Genomic DNA, 17033 nt, shown 5'->3' with positions numbered 1-17033 from the left:
CTCAGTGTTATGGAGTTGTGGAGGAGGTGGAGGTGGTCCTCAGTGTTATGGTAATGTGGAGGAGGTGGATGTTGTCCTCAGTGTGATGGAGCTGTGGAGGAGGTGGAGGTGGTCCTCAGTGTTATGGTAATGTGGAGGAGGTGGAGGTGGTCCTCAGTGTGATGGAGCTGTGGAGGAGGTGGAGGTGGTCCTCAGTGTTATGGTAATGTGGAGGAGGTGGAGGTGGTCCTCAGTGTGATGGAGCTGTGGAGGAGGTGGAGGTGGTCCTCAGTGTTATGGTAATGTGGAGGAGGTGGATGTTGTCCTCAGTGTGATGGAGCTGTGGAGGTGGTCCTCAGTGTTATGGTAATGTGGAGGAGGTGGAGGTGGTCCTCAGTGTGATGGAGCTGTGGAGGAGGTGGAGGTGGTCTTCAGTGTGATGGAGCTGTGGAGGAGGTGAAGTTGGTCCTACAGTGTGATGGAGCTGTGGGGGAGGTGGAGGTAGTCCTCAGTGTGATGGAGCTATGGAGGAGGTGGTCCTCAGTGTGATGGAGCTGTGGAGGAGGTGGAGGTGGTCCTCAGTGTGATGGAGCTGTGGAGGAGGTGAAGGTGGTCCTCAGTGTGATGGAAATGTGGAGGAGGTGGATGTGGTCCTCAGTGTGATGGAGCTGTGGAGGAGGTGGAGGTGGTCCTCGGTGTTATGGTAATGTGGAGGAGCTGGATGTGGCCCTCAGTGTGTTATCACTGTAGCTCAGTGATCTCCTACTCCAGATCTTGTATGAGCACCTCAGCCCACATCTCTATTGATTTCTGCTTCTCCTCAACCACCTCAATGAAGTCACCCTGGCTTTTCTCAATGGACTGAACCAGATTAGTGAAGACCTGCAAGCTGTCTGCTATCTTGTTTTTGAGGTCTACTGAGTGTTTGATCTCCTGAACCTTCTGCTGTCGCTCCTGGATCATCTGATGGATTTTTAGCTGTGTATTCCCCAGCTGAGGCTTCCCCGCTCCACACTTCCTCTATGGGGACAGTCCTGTGAGTCTTGTGGTCTGTCTCAGTGCAGAACTGACACATATACACATTTGGTCAGTCCTACAGTGCGTAACAGCTCCAGAAGTCTGTTGTGCGTATATTACACATCAGGTCTTCCAGGTTCTCCACAGGTCGATCAGCTTGTGTCTTTTGAAGGTTTGAGCTATCTGATGAGGCTTCAAGTGAGTCTCACAGTAAGAGGTCAGACACACCAGACAGGACTACAGGGCTTTGAGCTTTGTCCCAGTGTTGACGTCACAGGACACTTCTCCAGGCTCGACTGGGCTTTGGTCTGGGCTGCTGGTACTGCTTTCACTTGAACTGACTTCCTGAACTGAGCAGCCATCTCAGAAATTAAAGTATTAACAAACAGATCTGGTCTGCTATCAAACATTCCTATCACACAGGCCAATGGTATTCCAGTATCCGCTGATTCAGGCCATGCAGAAGTTGTGTCTATACGGATGGGGCACAGGACAGATGGGCCACAGGAACTGGTCTTTAGACAGCAGACTGCTGCAGGACGCCATATCTAGACAGAGAACAAAAGTAAAACGATAAAACAAGCATTTCTTGGTATCAGCTCAATGTTAACGATAACATTTCAATGAATAAACAAGCCAAGCTTTAGAGAAATGTCAAGTAGGGAATTTATGTCATTATACCAGCCAGTTGGGATATACTTTTTCTATTGTATTGTTGTATTGGCATTTTGGCATTTAATCTGAAGAGTTTACCGCTGGCCACCTATAGACATAACCTCCTCTCAGATCTGGTGCTATTATTCCACCCCTTGCCACTGTTTGGAGTGACAAGGAGTGGCATGATGGCACAAATAAACTGGTACCCAGGTTACTATAGACAGTGAAAACAGCAACCACTTTTATCATGGTAACTTATCAACTTCAATTTTATATATTTATTAATTCCATTCAACACACCTGTGCTGTGTTGGAATTGGTATCAAGGCACAATATGAGACCCAAATGCAGACACAGGAGGCAGATGATTGGTGTCTTACAATGTTTATTAATCCAAAGGGGTAGGCAAGAGAATGATTGTGGACAGGCAAAAAGGTCAAAACCAGATCAGAGTCCAGGAGGTACAGAGTGGCAGACAGGCTTGTGGTCAAGGCAGGCAGAATGGTCAGGCAGGTGGGTACAGAGTCCAGAAACAGGCAAGGGTCAAAACAGGGAGGACTAGAAGAAAGAGAATGCAAAAAGCTGGAGAACGGGAAAAATGCTGGTTGACTTGGAAACATAGAACATGAACTGGCACAGAGAGACAGGAAACACAGGGATAAATACACTGGGGAAAATAAGCGACACCTGGAGGGGGTGGAGACAATCACAAGGACAGGCAAAACAGAGACCCACAGGAATAGGAGACTGAGTGTAGTTTTGTGTCCAGATTTCTGAAGAGCAGGAAAGAGTTTGTTTCCTTGCTAAACTTTACTTTCTTTAATTTCACCAAATCGACGTTAAAAACAGATTACTCAGCCCCTCCCTATCCCAGACAAAGTATTGTGTGTGTGTGTGTGTGTGTGTTTGTGCGCACATGCGTGCGTGCGCTGGTACATGCCATTGGCTTGGGCTAGTGTAAGAGTGGGGGTTGGGACTGTTTGCCTGCTCATGGCCTGGGCGTATGTGTGACTTTAATGTTGAGGACCTCTTTGCGGAAGTGAGGGGGCATGGGGTGGGCAGGAGGGGCATAGGTCTGATCTGAGGGGGCCTAAATGGGGTGTGGGCATGGTTGACTTGGGGGGGTGTTGATTGGTTGGGGTGTGGATGTTAGTGCTGTGGTCTGGATGTAGGTCCTCTCAGCGTGGGTCCTGTCTGAGTAGCTCCGGTGGGGAGTCTCTCTCTCTCCCTGATGCAACCGGTCAGGAAGCTGTCGATGGTGCAGCTGTAGAACGTTTTGAGGATCTAGGGACCCATGCCAAATCTTTTCAGTCTCCTGAGTGGGAAAAGATGTTGTCATTCCCTCTTCACCACTATCTTGGTGTGTTTGGACCATGATAGTTGGTTGGTGATGGGGACACCAAGGAACTTAAAACTCTTGACCCGCTCCACTACAGCCTCATCGATGTGAATGGGGGCGTGTTCGACCCTCCTTTTCCTGTAGTCCACGATTGCACAGTCCTTATGTAGTAACCGATAGCGCTAAACCCTATTACCATGTAATTACAAAGAAATTCCTATGTAACTGCTATGTTGTTACTACAATTATTACGGTGTAGTTACATAGTAATAGGGACAACTCAATGTACTGGGTTACCATTGTTTTCAATAGAATGGCTCCAGATCTGTTCTTCCATCTATGAATAGGGTTGGGCGATATATTTCGTGAATACCGGTATACTGGTATTGATCCACATATCGTTATGGATTTTTACAACATTGTCTATAAAGGTATTTTTATACAGTGCTAAGTAAATGAAAAGTTCAACAAATTCGACAATCTAAGTTTGGTTGAAAATAATCCGTCAGAATGGAGAAAGCCTATTAAAATCACTTATATATTATATTTTGGCCATATCGTCCAACCCTATGTATGAGTGTTAAAATAGATCAACAGCAAAAGATTCATTAACCAGCACACGAGATGGCCATTCTTGTCTCCTGTAGATGTTCTATTTAGACAGCATTTCCTGCTAGCACTGTGGCCACACACACACACACAAGGCCCAGCTTGAATAATGACTGGTACTTCTCCCTGCGTGACATAGTCTGCCACTATGAATCGGCTGCTGCCCGCCTTCGCTTTCTCTCTCTCTCTATCTCTCTTTCTGTCTCTCTCTCTCTCTCGCTCTCTCTCTGCCTCTCAGCCATGTTGCCTTGCAAACTGTTGTTGTGACAGCCTGGGTCCTTTACTGTGACCACTGTCTATAGATCAGATTATTTTATGGCTTGTAGTGTACAGTACACTCTAATATCAACTGAAGACATCAATATCCAATGATAATTTTCCCCCTCATATGTCAGAGATAGCCTGAACCAGGGCTCCCCAACCCTGTTCCTGGAGAGCTACCCTCCTCGAGGTTTTTGCTCAATTAGGGTTGGAAACTTGGGAAGGACCCATAAGTAATCATTTCACTGTTAGTTTACACCTGTGGTTTACGAAGCATTTGCAAATACAATTTACATCTATTTTGATTTGATTTGTAAACTCAGCAAAAAAAGAAATGTCAACTCACTGTCAACTGCGTTTATTTTCAGAAAACTTAACATGTGTAAATATTTGTATGAACATAACAAGATTCAACAACTGAGACATAATCTGAACAAGTTCCACAGACATGTGACTAACATAAATGGAATAATGTGTCCCTGAACAAAGGGGGGGTCAAAATCAAAAGTAACAGTCAGTATCTGGTGTGGCCACCAGCTGCATTAAGTACTGCAGGGCATCTCCTCCTCATGGACTGCACCAGATTTGCCAGTTCTTGCTGTGAGATGTTACTCCACTCTTCCACCAAGGCACCTGCAAGTTCCCGGACATTTCTGTGGGGAATGGCCCTAGCCCTCACCCTCCGATCTAACAGGTCCCAGACGTGCTCAATGGGATTGAGATCTGGGCTCTTCGCTGGCCATGGCAGAACACTGACATTCCTGTTTTGCAGGAAATCATGCACAGAACGAGCAGTATGGCTGTTGGCATTGTCATGCTGGAGGGTCATGTCAGGATGAGCCTGCAGGAAGGGTACCACATGAGGGAGGAGGATGTCTTCCCTGTAACGCACAGCGTTGAGATTGTCTGCAATGACAACAAGCTCAGTCTGATGATGTTGTGACACACCGCCCCAGACCATGACGGACCCTCCACCTCCAAATCGATCCCGTTCCAGAGTACAGGCTTCGGTGTAACGCTCATTCCTTTGACGATAAACGCGAATCTTATTATCACCCCTGGTGAGACAAAACCGCGACTCGTCAGTGAATAGCACTTTTTGCCAGTCCTGTCTGGTCCAGCGACGGTGGGTTTGTGCGCATAGGCGACGTTGTTGCTGGTGATGTCTGGTGAGGACCTGCCTTACAACAGGCCTACAAGCCCTCAGTCCAGCCTCTCTCAGCCTATTGCAGACAGTCTGAGCACTGATGGAGGGATTGTGCGTTCCTGGTGTAACTCGGGCAGTTGTTGTTGCCATCCTATACCTGTCCCGTAGATGTGATGTTCGGATGTACTGATCCTGTGCAGGTGTTGTTACACGTGGTCTGCCACTGCGAGGACGATCAGCTGTCCGTCCTGTCTCCCTGTAGCTCTGTCTTTGGCGTCTCACAGATGTTTTTCAGAGTCAGTAGAAAGGCCTCTTTAGTGTCCTAAGTTTTCATAACTGTGACCTTAATTGCCTTGTGTCTTGACGACCATTCCACCTACACAGCTCCATCATTAATTGTTTATGGTTCATTGAACAAGCATGGAAAACAGTGTTTAAACCCTTTACAATGAAGATCTGTGAAGTTATTTGGATTTTTACAAATTATCTTTGAAAGACATTGTCGGGAAAAAGGGACGTTTCTTTTTTTGCGGAGTTTATTATACATTTTTTTTACAGTGGTGTTAATGATTTAATCTTAATGATTTAACAGCAAATACCTTTGTTGAAAGAAATGTCGCAAACATTTAAAATATGGATGTGGAAACCTGCTCATCGAACATCTCATTCTGAAATCATGGGCATGGAGTTGGTCCCCCCTTTGCTGCTATAATAGCCTCCACTCTTCTGGGAAGGCTTTCCACTTATCACGTTTCAAGTAAGAACCAAATGCAGACTGTGGTGAAGTAACAATGTTTATTACAGCAACGGTCAGGCAAACGACAGGTCAAGCCAGGCAGAGGTCGATAATCCAGAGTAGTGGGGTAAAGTCACAGGACGGCAGGCAGACTTAGGGTCAGGGGCAGGCAGAGTGGTCAGGCAGGCGGGACAAGCAAGGGTCAGTCAGAGTCAGAGTCAGGACAAGCAAGGGTCAAAACCAGGAGGGTGAGAAAAAGAGAGACTGGGGAAAAGCAGGAGCTGAGACAAAATGCTGGTTGACTTGACAAACAAGACGAACTGGCCATAGACAAACAGAGAACACAGGTATAAGTACCCAGGGGATAATGGGGAAGATGAGGAACACTTGGAGGGGGGTGGAGCCAAGCACAATGACAGGTGAAACAGATCAGGGGGTGACACCACTAGATGTTGGAACATTGCTGCGGGGTCTTGCTTCCATTCAGCCACAAGAGCATTAGTGAGGTCGTGCACTGATGTTGGGCAATTAGGCCTGGCTCGCAGTCAATGAGGTTGAGGTCAGGGCGCTGTGCAGGCCAGTCAAGTTCTCCCACACCGATCTCAACAATCCATTTCTGTATGGACCTCGCTTTGTGCACAGGGGCACTGTCATGCTGAAACAGGAAAGGGCCTTCCCCAAACTGTTGCCACAAAGTTAGAAGCACAGAATCGTCCCGAATGTCATTGCATGCTGTCGTGTTCTTGCGCTGACGTTCTTTCCAGAGGCAGTTTGGAACTCGGTGGTGAGTATTGTAACCAACAACAGTCGATTTTTACACACTACACGCTTCAGCACTCGGCGGTCCCGTTCTGTGAGCTTGTGTGGTCTACCACTTCACGGCTGAGCTGTTGTTGCTCCTAGACATTTCCACTTCTCAATAACAGCACTTATAGTTGACCTGGGTAACTCTAGCAGGGCAGAAATTTGACGAACTGACTTGTTGGAAAGGTGGCATTCTATGAAGGTGCCACGCTGAAAGTCACTGGGCTCTTCACTATGGGCCATTCTACTGCTAATGTTTGTCTATGGAGATTTCATGGCTGTGTGCTCGATTTAATACACCTGTCATTAACGGGTGTGGCTGAAATAACCGAATCCACTAACCTCCGAGGTGGCAGTATCACAGGCCTGGTACCTCATCTATCTGTCCTCTTCTGCCCTTCCTGGCTCTACTCTACGCTCGTTCTCCTCTTGCCAGCCCAGGGGGGGGGGGGGGCGGGAGAGAGAGAGAGAGAGAGAGAGAGAGAGAGAGAGAGAGAGAGAGAGAGAGAGAGAGAATGAAAAGATGGATAGATAACAGATGATGTCCATATGCATCTTCATCTCTGAGGCTGACAGTTCAACAGTACATCGTAATCCTGTAATGTGTCTGTCTAAGTGCATCGATAGGAGCAGTTGATCTGTGAAACCCTATTACATGAGAGACAATTGTTCATACTGTACTGTCGGATACAGCACATACTTTATAACACCACAGGACGATAACCCAGACTCTTAGTGTGATTGAATATCCCTCAGAGATTTCAAGAAATAATCAAAACAATTCATCCCTAGACCGAAGAGTTTCAGGAGATGGTCAGTTTAGAATATTATTCCAGTGTGTATTTATTTAAACACACAGGTCTTAACCATTGGTCTGTCCTGCCGTCACAGGGGTGCAAGACTAAACAGTTGGTTATCCTTGTTTCACTGTGTTTGGATAGCCCTGTTTGGTTTGGGAGCCATGCTCGGCTGCTTTTAATACATTTAATTTGCAACTCAAAGCCTTGCGAGGGTACAGCCAGCTACCCGCTGCCTCACTGCATCTGACACAAATGAATGGCTTGTGTGTGCTTCCCAGAAGGCAATAATATTGGTGTTCTTGGGGAGGAAATAAGGTTAAAAGGAATTTAGTGAAATACCAAAGTATGTAAGATTATAAGCCAAGAATGTTGTTGTTTACTTCTAGACATTGATAGTTGGTTTGATCATGTATATTATATATACGCCTTTTAACAGACACTTTTATCCAAATGACTTACAGTCGTCATGTGTGCAGACATTTACGTTTGGTGGTCCCGGGAATCAAACCCACTACCCTCGTGCTACAAGTGCCATGCTCTAACGACTGAGCTACAAAGTTGATAACTTCTACTCTGACAAACACGTTCAGCCACACAGCGAGAACCAGTCATTTATGTTGTTTGGATCTGCATGGGGATATCCAAGTACATGGTTTTAATTTACTACTCTAGGTCATTAGATTTCATTGCCACATTGTGCTACTCTAGGTCATTAGATTTCATTGCCACATTGTGCTACTCTAGGTCATTAGATTTCATTGCCACATTGTGCTACTCTAGATCATTAGATTTCATTGCCACATTGTGCTACTCTAGGTCATTAGATTTCATTGCCACATTGTGCTACTCTAGATCATTAGATTTCATTGCCACATTGTGCTACTCTAGGTCATTAGATTTCATTGCCACATTGTGCTACTCTAGATCATTAGATTTCATTGCCACATTGTGCTACTCTAGATCATTAGATTTCATTGCCACATTGTGCTACTCTAGATCATTAGATTTCATTGCCACATTGTGCTACTCTAGATAATTAGATTTCATTGCCACATTGTCAACTCCAGATCATTAGATTTCATTGCCACAATTTGCTACTCTAGATCATTAGATTTCATTGCCACATTGTGCTACTCTAGATCATTAGATTTCATTGCCACATTGTCAACTATAGATCATTAGATTTCATTGCCACATTGTGCTACTCTAGATCATTAGATTTCATTGCCACTTTGTCTATTCTTGATCATTAGATTTCATTGCCACATTGTGCTACTCTAGATCAGTAGATTTGCCACATTGTTCTACTCTAGATCAGTAGATTTCATTGCCACATTGTGCTACTCCAGATCAGTAGATGTAATTGCCACATTGTGCTACTCTAGATCATTAGATGTAATTGTCACATTGTGCTACTCTAGATCGTTATATTTGATTGCCAAATTGTGCTACTCTAGATCATTAGATTTCATTGGCTGTCACGTCCTGACCATAGTAAGATGTGATTTTCTATGATAAAGTAGGTCAGGGCGTGACAGGGGGTGTTTTGTGTTTTTCTATGTTTTCTATTTCTATGTTTAAGTTCTAGTTTTCCTATTTCTATGTTGTTGTTTTTTGGGTTGATCTCCAATTGGAGGCAGCTGGTCCTCATTACCTCTGATTGGAGATCATATTTAAGTAGGGGTTTTTCTTCCTGGGTTTTGTGGGTGATTATCTTTTGAGTAGTGTTTGTTTCTCTCGGCATCACGGTTTGTTGTTTTTGTATTTATGTTTTGCAAAGTTTCACGGATTTAATAAAATGTGGAACTACAACTACGCTGCACTTTGGTCCGATCCTTTCGACAGCCGTGACAGAATCACCCACCACAAAAGGACCAAGCAGCGTGCCCAGGAGCAACAGAAATGGACTTGGGAGGAAATTCTGGACGGAAAAGGACCCTGGAGGCAGGCTGGGGAGTATCGCCGTCCGAGGGAGGAGATTGAGGCAGCTAAAGCGGAGCGGTGTCATTATGAGGTGCTGTACCAACAACGAGGCAAGGGCGAGAGACAGCCCCCCAAAACATATTTTTGGGGGGACACACGGGAGATTGGCAGAGTCAGGTTGGAGACCTGAGCCAACTCCCCGTGCTTACTGTGGGGGGCGAGTGATCGAGCAAGCACCATGTTATTCTGAGATACGCACTGTCGCCAGTGCGCAGCTACAGCCCGGTGCGCTCGGTGCAAGCTCCTCACAGGTGCCGTGCTAGAGTTGGCATTGAGCCAGGAAGGAGTATGCCTGCTCAGCTTTCCTGGTCTCCGGTGCGTCTTCTCGGTCCAGGTTATCCTGCGCCAGCTTTACGCACGGTAACCCCAGTTCGCCAACACAAACCTGTGCGACCTGTCACAACGTTGCACGCTTGTCGGGCTACGGAGGTTATCCAGCCAGGACGGGTTGTGCCAGCCATAAGCTCCAGACCTCCAATGCGCCTCCACGGCCCAGTATACCCTGTGCCTGCTCCGCGCACCCCACCTCCAGTGACGTTCCCTAGTCCAGAACTCTCAGCGACGTTCTCTAGTCTGTCACGTCCTGTCACGTCCTGACCATAGTAAGATGTGATTTTCTATGGTTAGAGCGTGACGGGGGTGTTTTGTGTTTTTCTATGTTTTCTATTTCTATGTTGTTTTTTGGGTTGATCTCCAATTGGAGGCAGCTGGTCCTCATTACCTCTGATTGGAGATCATATTTAAGTAGGGGGTTTTTCTTCCTGGGTTTTTTGGGTGATTATCTTTTGAGTAGTGTTTGTTTCTCTCTGCGTCACGGTTTGTTTTGTAAATTCAGTTATTTATGTTTTGCGAAGTTTCACGGATTTAATAAAATGTGGAACTACAACCACGCTGCACTTTGGTCCGATCCTTTCCACAGCCATGACATTTGCGCCTTATGCTACTCTAGATCATTAGATTTCATTGCCACATTGTGGTACTAGCTCAGTAGATTTCATTGCCACATTGCTACTCTGAAATGTGAGTATCTCTATTAGACATCAAGCTCAGTCTGACACTTCAGGTGAATAAAGCCAGAGGTGGTTATTTTGATTGACCGTCCGAAGTTCAAAACAGATCTTGATAATGATAATTTAAGTGTTGTGTGTATGTACTGTAGTGGATAAATGAGGAGCAAGCTCAACTGATGTGTGGGTGCAGTGTGTCAAGCTGTGATCTGGTGCATGCTCATTTATATACTGTCTGCTCACTGAAAGCACGCTCACAACCTCTCCTGTAGAGATGCTGGCTCCGTGACTCAAGTAGAGATGCAGCCATGAGCATTGCTTGTTTTGAATGTTTACAGTAGGGATGTGTGAGCTGTGTGCGCGCGCATTCACTAACAGTTGAAGTGTAACGAGTGTCGTGTGTGGAGGACCAAGACGCAACAGGGAAATGTATACTCATCTTCTCTTTTAAATATATAAAAAGGAGAAACAAAATAAACACGTATACAATTAACAGAAATGACACTAACAGTTCTGTCAGGTGACAAGCACAAAACAAAATACAACTACCCACAATCCATAATACAAACACACCCCTAATTATAGGACCTTCAATCAGAGGCAACGATAGACAGCTGCCTCCAACTGAAGGCCCCAACACCAATTAACTAAACATAGAAATACAAATGACTAGACATAACAATAACCAAAACCCTGGACTAATAAATCAAATACCCCTCTCTACATGGACACATACACACAACCACCCTGAACCACATAAAACAAATACCCCCTGCCACGTCCTGACCAAACTAAACACTAACAAATAACACCTTTACAGGTCAGAATGTGACATGAAGTCGGAAGTTAACATGCACATTAGCCAAATACATTAGAACTCAGTAGTTTTTCACAATTCCTGACATTTAATCCTAGTAAAAAGTCCCTGTCTTAGGTCAGTTAGGATCACCACTTTATTTTAAGAATGTGAAATGTCAGAATAATAGTAGAGAGAATTATTTACTTTTATTTCTTTCATTACATTCCTTGTGGGTCAGAAGTTTACAAACACTCAATTAGTATTTGGTAACATTGCCTTTAAATTGTTTAACTTGGGTCAAATGTTTCGGGTAGCCTTCCACAAGCTTCCCACAATAAGTTGGGTGAATTTTGGCCCATTCCTCCTGACAGAGCTGGTGCAACTGAGTCAGGTTTGTAGGCCTCCTTGCTCACACATGCGTTTTCAGTTCTGCCCACACATTTTCTATAGGATTGAGGTCAGGGCTTTGTGATGGCCACTCCAATACCTTGACTTTGTTGTTCTTAAGCCATTTTGCCACAACTTTGGAAGTATGCTTGGGGTCATTGTTCATTTGGAAGACCAATTTGCGACCAAGCTTTAACTTCCTGACTGACGTCTTGATGTTGCTACAATATATCCACATAATTTTCCTCATGATGCCATCTATTTTGTGAAGTGCACCAGTCCCTCCTTCAGCAAAGCACCCCCACAACATGATGCTGCCACCCCGTGCTTCACGTTTGGGATGGTGTTCTTCGGCTTGCAAGCCTCCCCCTTTTTCCTCCAAACATAACGATGGTCATCATGGCCAAACAGTTCTATTTTTGTTTCATCAGACCAGAGGACATTTCTCCAAAAAGTATGATCTTTGTCCCCATGTGCAGTTACAAACCGTAGTCTGGCTTTTTTATGGCGGTTTTGGAGCAGCGGCATCTTCCTTGCTGAGCGGCCTTTCAGGTTATGTCGATATAGGACTCGTTTTACTGTGGATATAGATACTTTTGTACCTGTTTCCTCTAGCATCTTCACGAGGTCCTTTGCTGTGGTTCTGGGATTGATTTGCACTTTTCACACTAAAGTACGTTCATCTCTAGGGGACAGAACGTGTCTCCTTCCTGAGCGGTATGACGGTTGCGTGGTCCCATGGTGTTTATACTTGCATGCTATTGTTTGTACAGATGAACGTGGTACTTTCATTCGTTTGGAAATTGCTCCCAAGGATGAACCAGACTTGTGGAGGTCTACAAATCTTGGCTGATTTCTTTTGATTTTCCCATGTTGTCAAGCAAAGAGGCAGTGAGTTTGAAGGTAGGCCACAGGTACACCTCCAATTGACTCAAATTATGTCAATTATCCTATTAGCCTATCAGAAGCTTCTAAAACCATGACATCATTTTCTGGAATTTTCCAAGCTGTTTTAAGGCACAGTCAACTTAGCGTATGTAAACTTCTAACACACTGGAATTGTGATACAGTGAATTATAAGTGAAATAATCTGTCTGTAAACAATTGTTGGAAAAATGACTTGTGTCATGCACAAAGTAGATGTCCTAACCGACTTGCCAAAACTATAGTTTGTTAACAAGAAATTTGTGGAGTGGTTGAAAAACTAGTTTTAATGATTCCAACCCAAAGTGTATGTAAACTTCCAACTTCAACTGTATACTTTATGTGGCTGACTTGAGTAATGTCTCTCCCTGCAGGAGATGACCCACTCCTGGCCTCCTCCCCTGACTGCCATCCACACTCCAGGCAAGGCTGAGCAAACCCGGTTCCCTATTCCCTCCAAGGTGAGTCCTAAAGCATATAGCCTACAACACTGTACTGTTCGTTGACAACCACAGCCAATTTATTTACTACTACTACTACCAGTACTGCTAAAGCTGCTAATACTACTACAAGTACTATTACTAATACTACTATTACCAACATCACTACTATCGGTACTACTACTAATAATAATAATAATAATATCACTATCAACACTAGTGTTGTTGCTACTACTGTCACTACTACTATCACTACTACTACTACTGATACTAATACTATCACTAGTATTATTAATGCTACTATTATCACTGCTAATATTACTTTTACTTCTACTATCACTACTACTTGTAATACTGCTGCTGCTGCTGCTGCTACTACTACTACTATCACTACTACTACTATCACTACTACTAATCCGACACATATCACTACTACTACTACTATCACAAATACAACTACTAATACTACCACTACTACTACTAATAATAATACTACTACTATTACTAATATCACTACTACTACTACTACTTCAGCTACTATCACTACAACTACTACTACTGTCTACTAATAATATTACTTCTGCTACCACTACTACCGCTGCTACTACAAGTACTACTATCACTACTAATAATACTACTACTACTATCACAAATACTACTACTACTATTACTACTATCACTACTACTACTACAACGATTACTACTACTACTGCTATCACTACACCTACTATTACTACTCCTTCCACTACTAATACTATCAATACTACTACGACTGCTACTACTACTACTACTGCTTCTTCTACTATTACTACTACTACTACAACTATTACTACTACTACAACTATTACTACTACTACTGCTATCACTACTACTATACTACTGCTACTATTACTACTACTACTCATACTATCACTACAGCTACTACTACAATTACTAATATCACTACTACTACTATAACTACTACTATTATTATTACCACTACTACTACCTCTACCACTGCTAGTACTACTATCAATACTACTACTGATTCATCCACTAATACTACTACTACTGCTAATACTACTACTTCTACTGCTTATTCTACTAATACTACTACATCTACAACCACAGCTACTACTCATATCATTACTACCACTAATATTACTACTACTTCTACTAGTACTACTGCTACTTCTACTAATAATATTACTTATGCTGCTACTACTACTGCTATCACTACTACTATCACAACTACTACTATCACACCAACTACTACTATTACTACTATCACAAATACTGCTACTACTACTACTGCTGCTACTGCTATCACTACTACTACTATCACAAATACTACTACTGCTACTACTATCACTACTACTACTGTCGCTACTACTATGCACTGATGCACCGAAATGACCGATATGACATTTTTGGCTGATACCGATATCCAATATTTTCCTTACCAAAATATCTGATACCGATACCAATATTTAAAATTGTATCGGCCTTTTAAGCATTCTAGTACAGTTAAATAGTTAACACACACACATGGACGCAGCGCTCTAAGGCACTGCATCTCAGTGCAAGAGGCGTCACTACAGTCCTTCGTTCGAATCCAGGCTGTATCACATACGGCCGTGATTGGGAGTCCCATAGGGCCGTGCACAATTGGCCCAGCGTCCAAGTTTGGACGGGGTAGGCCGTTATTGTAAATAAGAATTTGTTCTTAACTGACTTGCCTAGTTATGCTTGCCTAGCATGCCTAGCATGCTATGATGCTGGTAAAGTTGTCTCGCGCACCTACAGTGCTGGTCATAAAAAAAGCTAGCTAGCTCATGGATGCAAACAATGTTCTTCCCCAAAAACATAGCAAGATGACAATCTGTTTCAGTACCTATAGTTAGCTAGTTATCTATATAGCTAGGTGTCATCATCTAAAATAACCCTAATTTATAAGACAGTTATTTGATTAATGGTGGTCGGACCCATGTATGTTAAGCTAGCCACAATAAGGATTAGCCACAATAGTGGACTTTGCAGTTAGCCTTCAAAATAAAAGTATGTCATTGACAGTGATGCAAATTAATACAAATCGTAGAATTATGCCACAATTGAATAGATCATGCTAACTGAGGTTGGAATGTTATATAAAATCAACAAAATACAAAAATGTGTTAATGTGACAATCTGTTATCACACTGGATGTATTAAACTTTGGAATTGCATTGGGGCATACTTATTTCACTGTACAGCCTTACCTATGGATTGTGGATCAATGACATGGGGTATCAGTCTATTCAGTGACACCCAGAGAACATTAGAACATTAGATCTTATTGTGGGACTCTGAAACAACTGTGAATTAAGCCACATGTATTGTCAACCTATATGTATTGAGCACTATTCCCGAAGAAAAACAATACTGCGTGGATGTTTTGGAGTCTGATAACTCTGAGGAGAACATTGGGAAAAAATATCTTGGGTATTGAATAGACTCCATTTCATTGATCCCCAATCCTTAGGTAAAGCTGTACAGTGTAATATGAATGTCAATACACACAATAGGCTGACTGGGGAGGTGATTTCACACAGTCACAGTCCCGTGATAAGAGCTACAACGCTAATATTGGCGTAAACTCTTCACAGTTGTGTTCTGTGGGTGTCACCGAGTAGACTGATACCCCATTTCATTGCTTAACATTCCAACCTTGTTTAACATTATCTAGTCTAAATATGGCACGATTCCACCAATTGTAACCTGCATGACCTTCAAAGAGCTCCTTTTATTTTGAAGGCAAACCTCAAATTCCACTGTTGTGCCTAATCCTTATTGTGGCTAAGTTCCCCACACATAACCCGGTCTGGTTGAGCCTCACTAGCCAGATGAAGCTAGCTGGCTACTTATAACGTTAGCTAAGGGCAACAGGGTTAAGTAGATGGCTAGCTATTTATTTTCATGAACTGAAGTTCAATTTCAATAGGCGAACAACAAGTGGCTACCTAGCTAATACTTACTCACAAGGATTCCTAAATCATTGCTAAAAATAATGAAAATGACCGCAGTTTCTGCTGGTCATTGATTTCAGGCTGTTTGTATTGGTGCTAGCTAGGTACCAAGCTAAAGCTAGCTACCCCAGAAGTTGCAGTCAAACAAATAATGCTTTATTACCAACATGGTATTGTAAACACATTGTTCGTGGCCGGTGTTTGCTTGTTTGCAGACTTTTTTTCTACAGCTTTGACAGTTCTACTGATAGTAGTGGTGGCGCTTGGATTGCACGTGCAAATTCAGAACACACAACATTCTATAATAGAACTCTGTTATTTGATGTGTCAAATTAAAAGCTATTTAACGCGTCAAATAGTGTTATTTGAGGTGTATCTTTTTTGACATGCAAAGACCCAAAGGGCGTTCCATTGTATGTCGTGAAGCATACTAGCAGTGATGCAATTACTGTGTAACTTCGGTAGGGCATCATGTGTATCGGTGCTCGACCAGTGGGCGAAAGCCAACATCACCCACGACAGAGAACGGTTGATTGTCAAGGGCAATGAATTCCATTATCTTGGCGTTAATGGATTTCACCTTTGAGTTGTCTCGCTGAAATTGTCTTACTCTTTCAAATGACTGCTCGACTTGTTGACTGCTCGAGCCACACAGCAGACATTGTGGGCTAGGTTAGGAATGCTGTGTTGCACGTGTGCGCAACATTTTATGTGGTGTCATTACGTCATGTACCTACGTTTTATAGGTATGCATGTCAGCTTTGACATTGGTTTTGCACATTGGCATTAAACTAGACATCGGGCCGCTAACGATGTTAGCATTTTTAGCTAATATCGTCCGATTCCGATATGTTCACCAAAATATCGTGCATCGCTAACTATCACAAATACTACTACGATCACAAATACTACTACTACTACTATCACTATTACTACTAATAATACTATTACTACGATCACTACTACTATTACTACGATCACTACTACTATTACTACTATCACTACTACTACTGCTACTATCACTACTATGACTATTAATACTACTACTACTATCACTACTACTACTAATATTACTACACCTACAACTACTACTACTATCACTACTAATACAACTACTACTACTATCACTACTAATACTATTATTACTACTATCACTACTA

The 17033-nt window shown here is 43.2% G+C and overlaps 1 protein-coding gene across 1 annotated transcript in view; it reads left to right on the top strand.

The window, feature by feature from the left end:
• Positions 1-17033, top strand: part of LOC106611959 (AF4/FMR2 family member 2-like) — a 336588-nt gene that overhangs the window by 179504 nt on the left and 140051 nt on the right. The window contains exon 6 of the mRNA XM_014212678.3: positions 12824-12910. Within this exon, the coding sequence (XP_014068153.1) occupies positions 12824-12910 (87 nt within the window). The remainder of the gene's footprint in view (positions 1-12823; positions 12911-17033) is intronic.

Source organism: Salmo salar, chromosome 09, assembly GCF_965601325.2.
Source record: "Salmo salar chromosome 09, fSalSal1, whole genome shotgun sequence".
NCBI classification, from domain to species: domain Eukaryota; kingdom Metazoa; phylum Chordata; class Actinopteri; order Salmoniformes; family Salmonidae; genus Salmo; species Salmo salar.
The sequence above is the reverse complement of the archived record's forward strand: the minus strand, read 5'-3'. Positions and strand labels throughout refer to the sequence as shown.